Source organism: Gossypium hirsutum, chromosome A07, assembly GCF_007990345.1.
Source record: "Gossypium hirsutum isolate 1008001.06 chromosome A07, Gossypium_hirsutum_v2.1, whole genome shotgun sequence".
In the NCBI taxonomy this organism is placed as follows: Eukaryota; Viridiplantae; Streptophyta; class Magnoliopsida; order Malvales; family Malvaceae; genus Gossypium; species Gossypium hirsutum.
Window position 1 is genome coordinate 95,102,055 of NC_053430.1, and position 10,918 is coordinate 95,112,972.

At 32.2% G+C, this 10,918-nt stretch overlaps 2 protein-coding genes across 2 annotated transcripts; one reads left to right on the plus strand and one right to left on the minus strand.

Annotated features, from left to right (window-relative positions):
• The first annotated feature begins 5,812 nt into the window (after positions 1-5,812).
• Positions 5,813-7,863, plus strand: LOC107955470 (protein OSB2, chloroplastic). Its single transcript, XM_016891267.2, has 5 exons — positions 5,813-6,446; positions 6,540-6,678; positions 6,782-6,866; positions 6,970-7,076; positions 7,440-7,863. The coding sequence occupies exons 1-5, from the start codon at positions 6,076-6,078 to the stop codon at positions 7,623-7,625; spliced, it is 888 nt and encodes a 295-aa protein (XP_016746756.1). The 5' UTR covers positions 5,813-6,075; the 3' UTR covers positions 7,626-7,863.
• An 834-nt stretch (positions 7,864-8,697) lies between these two features.
• Positions 8,698-10,104, minus strand: LOC107955471 (auxin-induced protein 22D). The gene is made up of 4 exons (XM_016891268.2): positions 9,763-10,104; positions 9,459-9,664; positions 9,246-9,345; positions 8,698-9,140 (listed from the first exon to the last, which is right to left on the minus strand). The coding sequence occupies exons 1-4, from the start codon at positions 9,936-9,938 to the stop codon at positions 9,068-9,070; spliced, it is 555 nt and encodes a 184-aa protein (XP_016746757.2). The 5' UTR covers positions 9,939-10,104; the 3' UTR covers positions 8,698-9,067.
• Between the last annotated feature and the right edge of the window lie 814 nt (positions 10,105-10,918).

Consider the following 10,918-nt stretch of genomic DNA (forward strand, 5'->3'; position numbering starts at 1 on the left):
ATGACTCTCTTATGCATATGTCATTAAACTACAAGGAACATCACCAACTCGCTGAATCTGGGATTACGGTTGAATGTTGGAAAACAAAATCGTCCTCTAAGTACAATTCAGCTGTATTGCTATATTCAAACATTAGAACATAATATAAATCATATAATACAATGAACCAACAAACCAAAAATTCGAATGCAAGTTAACATGTCAATCTAGAAATCCAAATACATCACTTGGTTATATAATGAATTTTTTTTATCTTAAATCGAGCTATCACAGTTGCAACATATACATTTTTCATATATCAATCGAATCGATTAAATTGTGCAATATCAAATTCACATTTCAGACTTATAATCCGATATCCGTCATCCACCTTTATTTCAATTTCATTTATAATAAATTTCTTAATTCCACATATGTAACAACTTATTTCATCACAATACAGATTCAATTGCACATTTATAATAATATACAATATTTTCAAAACTATTCTTTTAGTCCTTATAGCTAGCAATCAATCCAAATCAATTCAAATAAGCTCGTTTTATCATTTACAACGTACCTTATGATCTTACCATGCAACACAATTCATAAATGCAGCAATTGAAATGGTTTAGATTATAGAAATACAAATCATAAACTCCGAGTTATTCGTTGACGGCTTTATCTTTATCTTTTTTTTTTGAGGAATTCGAGTGAACTTTAGCTATAGATTAACACAAACATACCAAATCAACCATATACAAATAATTTCACATTCAATTTCTACTTTAAGAAACTTTTTCATTTTATTCAATTTAGTCTCTAAAATCGGGACATAACTTTAAATCTAGAACTCAAGTTTGCAGGGTGATTTCACTATAGTCCTAAATGGACCTCCCATTTCTCATTTCTACCCAAAATTTCAAAATTTGTGCATTTTAGTCCTTATTGCACAAAACTGTAAATTAACTTTACAATTTAGTCCTTTTCACTCTTAAGCTTACAATCTATCAATTTAGTACCTAAAACTTCAAGAATTCATCAATGGCATCTTTCAAAAACTTCAAAAGTTATGAAAATTAACAAACGAGTCAGCTAGGCTCTTTAGATTTAAAAAACATAAAAATTATATGAAAAAGACTAAATTGCACTAATCAATTGAAGATTTATACTTTAAAACAGCTTGGCGGTGGGTTAAGAGTTTCTCCTTCTCCAATTTCGGTTGAAAAGATGAAAGCATTCATGTTTTCTCTTTTTCCCACTTTCATACTTATGTTTTGTTTTAATAATTTAATTTTAATCTTTTTTTATATTATAACTTATACATATATATACATTAATCATTTACCACCCACTAATTCCATTATGGTATAATTATCACATTGGTCCTTAATCTAAGTTTCCACTTTAAAATGTATAGTAATTTAACCTTTACCACTTTTCACTAATTTGATAAAATTACTTATCCAAAATTCAATTCATTTCTAATATAATTTCATAAATATTTAATAAAATTATTTACAGTCTCGGTTTACGAAAATAGAGTCTTGAAATCAAATTTTTTGATGCCACTGACTTTCGAATCGTTATATTAAATCAACAGAGTTTTTGGATATTTCAAAGAAAATTAAATGATAAAGTTGAAAGATTAAGTAAAACTCCATTTCAATGTGTTTCTTTGTAGGAGGAGGAGGCCAGATGATGACAAGATTATTGGAATACAATTGTGAAGGAGGTCCCTAAAACTCTAAAACATTTAAATAGTACAAGGACCAACTTGTAACTTTTCTAAAGTTAAATGACGAAATTGTAAAATTTCTAATAATTGAGTGATTTTGAGTATAGTTTACCCCATGATGAATAGTAAGTTTGTAACGTCCCCTAACCTTATACCGTCGTCGGAACAGGGTTACGAAACATTACCAGTCAGTACAGTCCAATTTCAGTCATTAATTAAAATAAATATTCATACTCTTCCTAGTTTTAAGATGTCGTCCCTTTAATGGGCCCTCGCGGTCCAATATGGACAGTAAATTCAATTTGGAACTAATTTAGAATCAATACGAATTTTTTTTTATATTTCAAAATTCATACTATATACCGTTGCCAACCATAATTTACTTATTTCATCAATACTTTACAACTTAAATTACTCTCATTAAACATCCTAGGTACATGCCATTATCAATACTCAATGTACTTTACCTCATTGAATTCGGGATCAGCCTGAAATGCTGATTCGACAGTCTAGCCTTAACTTAACCTACGCACGGAAACAAACCGTACGCTGAGTATACACTCAGTGGTATTTCTATAATCCGAACACTTGATAATATAACAATTAAGCTTAAAATCACAATAACAAATATAACTATTCATTTATTTATTTTATAGATAAGTTTCATTTACTTACCATAAAAATTCTATACAAGCCATATAACAAACACAACAACATATTTGCTCAATTCTTTTCATTTGCTTACCGTATAAATTCTTTACAATATATTCACAATTCATTTGTATTCACACTTTACTTCTTAACAATATACCATTTTAATTCATTCTAACATCAATCATCATCCATTTGAACTTCACTCATTTCATGAACCTTTTGGTTCATGTTTTCAATCTCATATCTCAATTTCAATTCTCAATTCAATTTCTCATTTCATTCCAATAGCTCAATCAATCAAATCCACTCGATTTATCTTCACTTATTTACCCCTATTAACAAGACTCGGACTCTGATAGATACGTGGATTCCTCCCAAACACACCAGAATACCCAACCCAAACACACCCGGAATATCCAACCCAAACACACCCGGAATATTATAAATCCTCCATAACACACCAGTATATCATATCCTCCCAAACACACCAATAAGGCATTAAATACCTCTTCAGATAAACCGAAGTATATAATAACAGAACATCTTCTCGGCCGAACTAAAAATCTCCTCATCACATCATAAATCCAATGGCATGCCATTTGTATCCAATCTAGTCCGATACTGTTAATAGGGTATTCGATTCACTTTCTCAATTTAATAAATCTTTCATCAATATACCATTCTAATAATCACATATATTCACACATTTTCATAATTTCATATATTTTCATTCAATTCAATAAATATATTTCAATTATTCACATTAATTCATAATTCAATACAACTCAATTCACTTTTCAATATCAAATATTCAATTATCACAAATCTCATATATTCATATCAATTCCCTCATATTCCAATCAATATAATTTTTCAATATAACATTCATTCAATATTCAAATTTTTACATAAATCTTATATATAATATATATTTCAATCAATATAAATTCAATCAAAATGATTTCAATCAATATAAATTTGATAAATTCATCACATGCCAAAATCAATCCATTTCGATTGTAAACCATCATAATTCTAACACTAACAATTGTCATATGTATATAAATATAACAAATAATGACTGAGTTCGGATTATAGAAATACAAGCCGTAATTTTCGAGCTAACTCCCGTCGACTTTGTCTTGTCCTTCCTTAGCCGAGATTTTCGGTACCACATTGACTACGAAATTAATACAATTCATAATCATTAATACATTACTAATTTATATCTTGAGTTACAGAATTCTAAATTAAGATCTGTTAATTTTTCCTGAAACTAGACTCACAAATATTCTTACCATAAAATTTTCAGAATTTTTGGTTTAGCCATTAAGTACAGTTTATTCTTTAAATTCACCCCTATTCTGCTGTCTGACAGTTTCGACCTTTCTTCACTAAAAATTAATTATCTCACAGTACAGAACTTGGATAATATTCTCGTTGATTTCTCCTAAAAATAGACTCATTAGGGATTATAAAAATATAACTTTAACCCTCTAATTATTTTTCTCCAATTTTTGGTGATTTTCCAAATTCAGAACAGGGGAACCCGAATTCATTCTGACCTTGTCTCACAAAATTCATTATATCTCATAATTTACAATCCAACTGCTTAAACCGTTTCTTTTATAAGAAACTAGACTCAATAATATTTAATTCCATATTTTATTCATCCTCTAATTCAATTTATACAATTTTTGGTGATTTTTCAAACTTAGACTACTGCTGCTGTCCAAAATAGTCTTAGTGCAAAATGTTGATTTTCTACTTTTAATTTCAATTTAATCCTAACTAAATTCACTTACTTTTCTATCTTAATTCATACTTTATTTCTACTCAAATTTTAACCAAACTTAGACATAATTATCTATTTTTCATCATAAAACCAAAATTTCGAAATTCTTTCAATTTAGTCCTTAAAGCATAAAACTTATGAATCACTTTACAATTCAATCCTTATTTCATCTCTAACTTGAATTTCTATCAATTTAGCCTTTAATTCATCATTTTACTCAACATGAACAATATTTATAAATCTAATAACTTTCAAAATATCAACTTAATTTCATCAAAACTTTGTTCTAAAGCTTTTAAAATATCAAAATTAAGTAAAAAGGACTAAATTGACATACCTATTAAAGTTTAAAGCTTCAAAACCTTGATTTTCCCTTTTCTCCCTTTCTTTCTTTCTTTCCTTTCTTTCTCCCCTGTTCTTCTCTGTTTCGTTTGCTTTGTTTTTCTTTTTCATTTCTTTTATTTCATTTATTTCTTTATTTTATTATTAAACTATTATAATATTTATTATTTATACATGTGTATATTTATTAATACACATGTATTAATTTTTAACCTTACACTTGTCATAACTTTTATTTATTTAATTAATTAATATAAAATAATATTAATATAATATATTTTAATTATTATTATTTTACTTATATAATAAGTAAATACACATGTATAATACATGTGTACCATTTATATTTGTACACATTTAACTTATTTTAACCATACATTTGTCACCCCTTTTTGGCTTATTTCTTATTTAGTCCATTCACTTTTCTTTATTCTATAATTAAACTTTCACACTTAATTCAATTTAATCATTTCCACTAATTACTCTTAATTAAGCTAAATTTACTTAATTAAAGTCTAATTAACCATTCAATTGACTTCGTAAATATTTTTAATAAATATTTACGAATCTATTTTTTTAGAAATGGAGACCCGAAAATTCACATTCCCGATAACCGTAAAATTTGGGTCATTACAAAGTTAACCACCATCAAGCATCCATTAGCAACTTTAACTGCCCAATAACTTAAATGAGAAATTTCGAATAATTTAGTAACCAACTTATAATTTTTTTGAAATTTAGCATGGTAGTTGGTACCGTACCTATACTGGTCAGTATCGGTCAATATGTACTGTTTCAGTCTTAAAACAATACCAAGTAGTTTATGTACTGTTTTGGTTAAAATTTTGGTGTGTTTCGACACATTTTGATTAATATTGGCTTAAACATGTGCGTACCAACCCATAATGGTTGGTACAAAATTTTGATATTTTAAAATAGATTTAAAATTTTGATATTTTAAAATTTTTTATTTTAACCATTTTAACTTTTCTATAATCATATTTAAAATCTGAACCTATTAAATTAAATTAAATTATTCAACCTATTTAATACTGTTAAAATTTATATTTATATATAAATATATTTGTATGGATGTAATTGAAATATATTTGCATGTATATATAATATTTTTTGTAAAATTAATATATAATTTAATAAGAATCTAAAAAAATAAGTATATATATGTATATGAAAAATATTTAAATATATAATTTATCAAAAAATAAAAATAAAAATATAAAAATATAAACGTAAAAAACATCTTAAAACATTTATAAACGTGAAACGGTACATTGAAATATATCAGTGTCTCAATATCAAGATAAGAATGGTATATCCAATGGTACGATATTGAATTATTGATTACTTTAAAATTAAGTGATCAAAGTGTAAACCTAATAATAGTTGAATGACCTTGCCGTTAATTTACCGCTTTATTTCAAGTGCCGCTTTTAACATTCTGAAAATCCAGATAAATTGGCCGGCAAAGAAGCCGAATACATTTCTCTTTTCTTCCCTTTCTGCTTGCTTTTAGCCTTCTTGGCGCCACAAAGGAGAAAGAGCCACTATGGCCTTTGGGCAAACCCTAGTATCAAGCCGAAACATGTTGTTCACCGTCGTCCCGCAAAACCCTAAACCAAACACCAAGACCCTGGCTTTCTTCCCATCTCCGACTCCCCTGAACTCATCTTCTGTTTTCGCTAAACGACAGCGTCTTCCCTTCCGAACGGTAAAATGCTCCGTCGATTACAGAGACCAAACCCACCTTCAAGTATCGTACCCAAAACCCTCTGAAATCCCGTGGAGCAAGGACCTCTGTAATACGGTGAACCTAATCGGCAATGTCGGCTCCCCCGTTGAAATCAAGCACTTGCCTTCTGGTAAAGTCCTCGCCTGGACACGACTCGCCGTCAAAAAATCCCCCACCGACACTACTTGGTAAATTTTCTTTTCTTGCCTTTCTAGGGTAATATGAATATTTAGCCCCAAAATTGTACCTTTTGTTACCCAAATTTTCACTTTTATTGTTAGGATTAATTTGACATTCTGGGACGAGCTGGCCAATACTGCGTATCAGCATGTGGAGAAAGGGCAACAGATATATGTATGCGGTCGTCTGGTTTCGGATACGGTTGAAAGTGATGATGGCAAACAGCAGACTTATTACAAGGTAACTTAAAATCACTATACCCCCCTTTTTTTTTTCCTTGGCTCATTGAAGAATTGAACTATATATTCTTATTGTTTTACTTATATTTGGTTTGACATTATAGATAGTTGTCCAACAAATAAATTTCGTCGAAAGGAACTCGCCTTCAATGGCTTCTAATGACCGTGGCTTTAGTGGGATGTCAAGTAGTAAGTCATATTTCTTGAATGACTGAAATGCATTTTTGGGTAAATAGCAATTTGACTTTGTTTTCTTATATTCGTAGTCTCTAACTTGGATTTATTGTTGCAGATAGGAAAGTTGGCTATAATGGTGAGAATAATGTGGGTTCTGCTATGGAATTATGGCAAGCTTTTTTCGCCAATCCTACTGAATGGTGGGATAATAGGAAAAATAAGGTAGCTGTTTAATCTCATTGTTGAAATTGGAAGTGCTTTGCAATCATATTTGATGTGGTTGTATGCGTTTGTATTTACTTGTTTGACCTTTAAAATTGAAGGAGATTTAAGAGTTAGCTTCAGTCATTGAATTGCCAATGCTTTACATGCATCAAGAAGATCATATTAGATTTTGCTTTTGAATCAGAACAAGAGTTTGCTTTCCTGGCTGAAAAATATTATATTTCTATTGGGATAGGTAGGTGAGTTACTACTTTTATGCTTGTGGCACGATTGAGCAACAGAATTAAATGATTTACTATTGAAAATTTTTGAGCACTTTGTGTTAGCTGTTTAACTTGATGTTGTTTCCTCCATGTACAGAGGAACCCAAGATATCCAGATTTTAAGCACAAGGATACTGGAGAAGCTCTATGGATTGAAGGTAGGAATACTCCCCATTGGGTGAGATCCCAGTTGGAGATACTAGATTCTAGAATGAGCTCTCTGCAAGATGAGGATGAAAGGATGTTTTCTTCGATGGCCAGTGACAATCTCCTGCCTTTTTAATGGTTTAAACCAGTGTGTTTATGATGTTACTATAAGTTGATTGCACTTGGCAAGGTCCCTGCATTTTGTATGCAAAAGTTTTTGTAAGTCTCAGTATGCTTCAGATGTATAGCACTTCGTCTGTTCTGTAAAATATTGCTTCTTCTACAAGTTTTAGTTTTATAAGCTTTGTTTGACCTTTTTTGAACATCTGAAATATCATTAATTACCATGAAGATATTGATGATTCACAAATCAATTTGAATGCTTTAACCTGGTTTATTATTCTGATAATGTGGCAAGCATGTTATGAATGAACACCAGTACATATCAAAATAGTTTTATCTAAATTGAATAGTATAAAAAATAACTTAACCTTTTGTCCTCTCCTCATATCTGGATGATAGATCTCAGAACTCGACTGGATTCTGTTGCCATTTTTTGTCCATTTGATCTCAACTGCGATCTGTGATTAAATCTTGTGTTCTTTCATGCAATTTGTATGTAGGCGACTGACCTAATGAGCGTTGACCATTGCTTCATGAGTTTTATCTTAGTTTTCTTTTCGATTTTGAAAAATTGAATGCTGTTTGGTGTAAGTCAAGTTAAATTAGAGTTACCATTACATAGAGAAGAGAATTTCTGGTTGCTCTAGCCACTTGTCCTGCCCGTGTTATTAGTTTAGTTACTTTTTCTGAAGCTCCCATTGCAAATGGAAAACAACACCTCATTTTTCCACTTGTCTCTCAGCATCTTCAAGTTCTTTGTTGGTGTTTATTGCATGAAAATTCAAATCCCATATCATCTAGCTAGGATTTGTTTACTCTAGTGGGAGCATCTGTATTGTGTGATCTTTGAAAATTCTATGCTTAACACAGAATTCCAATCCTTGTGTTGGCAAGTGTTCTAGAAAATATTCTCTTCTTTTGACTAATCAATGGGTTTCTCTTTTTGTTTGGGGTGAAAGAAGGGGTTGCCTTTCTTTCTTCCCTTCTCCAAAGTCCAAAATAACTGGATCTCTTGCTGCTGTAAAATCTTGTAATAACAGAAGAAACAAAATTTTCAAATGAAACACAACTGTTTAGAAAACCAATTAAACCTTAATAGTTTATTTCATTTCATTTAATCATCTTGTACATATATGCTTAACCAGGGGAAAGAATTGTAAAGCAAATAGTATTTTCTTTGTACAGTTGGGTCTCTCAAGTATTTCTACATTGTTTTTCTGCCTTTTGGTTTTGTGGTATATGCTATTTATAAAGAAGTACATGTATTTGAAATAATGGAGGCTAAAAGCCAGCCAAGGTTGGATTGAAAAGGATGCAGTCTTTTTAATCTCTGAATCTTTCCTCTAGCAAATGGCATCTCTCACTTCTCAGGAAGAGCAGACTTCATCTTCCTTGTGGAATTTGGATTATCCAAGCCAAAGAAAATCTCCTTGTTTTGTTCTATTTTTGGGCGTCTCATACGCACCCCAACCCTCTGGCTTCTGACCCTTTCATGATTCTCAGTCTCTTGCAAGAGGAGATGAACATTCTGTAAACACAAGGAAATTAACAAAATTAATGACTTTACTTTGGAAAGAACAAAGGGCATATGTATAAATAGTTCAAGAGAAATAGGTTTGGAGGAGGAACTTACTCCCAGGGAACATCTCCAACAAGCATCCAGTCACCATCTCTGTCTTCATATGTGGGAGCATAGTCAGATCCATTGTAGCCTTCCCTCTCTGAGTATGCACCTTTAAAATTGCAGATAAAAAAAAACAATCAGAACTACAGCTTTTTATCATGGGGTTGATTTCATTTGATTTGTCAAGGGAAAACAACAGTTGGGGATGTTTTGAAATCTTACCAATGGTAAGCTTGAACATGTTTTCCAAAGCCAAGAGGAGTTGAGGGTAGCTTCTATAAACCTTGAGATCAATCTTTCTGAGATAAGGAGCTCCGTCAACGCTTACTTTGACATACATTCCTGTCCCCCCTTCAACCTCATCTTTCTTGCCTTGTAAACAATTTTTCCGGTATGATCTGACTGGTGGCCATCCTACAATTTGCACCCTGCATTCATTCATATACATTCACCCAACCATTACAATCTAAACTTTTGCTTTGGCTAAACGTTTCTAGAACACAATTATATATATATGGAGACATACTTGGCAGGAGGAGCAGTGTCTTGATGATCTTCCTCTGTGGTCGACCTTGATCCCTCAGAAACAATGTCAGATAAGGTTCTCTTGTTAGGCCTAGGGATCATTTGTCTCTCGGGCTCATCACTGCCAGGTAATCCCAATCTCAGTTCTGTTGCCTTGAGGTTGAGATCATTCTCCATTGCTAACTTACAATGATATAATTGCTTGAAAGGAAGAAGGCTTGGGGATATTGGTTACAGTGGGATTCCTTTATATTTCTTTGTTTGCCAAAACCGTGAGTTGGAGTTGTTGATGATGAGAGATATGCGAAGGCAGCTAACTAGTTTTATAGGGACGATAATCTAAGCTCCTCTTGCATGGGTTTCATTGATGAGAAATAATAGAGCCCCACGCACGCGGTGTCGTACGCGCTTCATCGATGACCAATCAAAAGGGGTTTTTGCTCCGTTAAGAGGCGCGTGGGTTGGATGGATGGATCCTAGACAGCAACAGATATGGCTGTCTTTCACATGTTGGGACAGCGTTGAGTTTGGGTGCCCTGATTAAAGGGGACAAAGGAAGGACAAGCACAGCCGATGGTATTGAAGACTGTGGACCAAAATGGACGGTGTAGATGGGGTGGTTTTGAGAGTGAATCCTGGAGCGTTGGATCACGAGAACATCCCCATGTGAATAAAAAAGGGGTCCCACTGGATATCCATGATTGCTGTGGCTAGAATTACATGTGGGACCCTTTCTTTTTAATTTGCTTGCGACACATGGCATGTGGCAAATGGGGTACCTCTTTGTTTCTGTTTCATCATCTTTTTGTGTAAATATATTCTTTGCTACTTCAAGTTGGCTTCATATTTTAATTTAGTATATAAGCTTTTTTCCTGTCCAATTAGATACTTGAACTTGGCCAAATGGGTACCAAATTGAACATTGAAGCCAAGTTTAGGTACTAAAATGCATATTACCCATCCTATTTTCTCTTTCTTGCTAGCTTCCCCTTCTCTTAGTGGGAAAGGGTTTCACAAATTCAGCCATGGGACTGGGCATTGCCAGCCAAGCTTTGTTGGGTAATGGAGGCAGCTTTATTTGGCGGTGCCAATGTAAACCGAGACACAGTTGCTTTAACCTAACCAAACCATACCCACAAACACCCATCAAAATACAA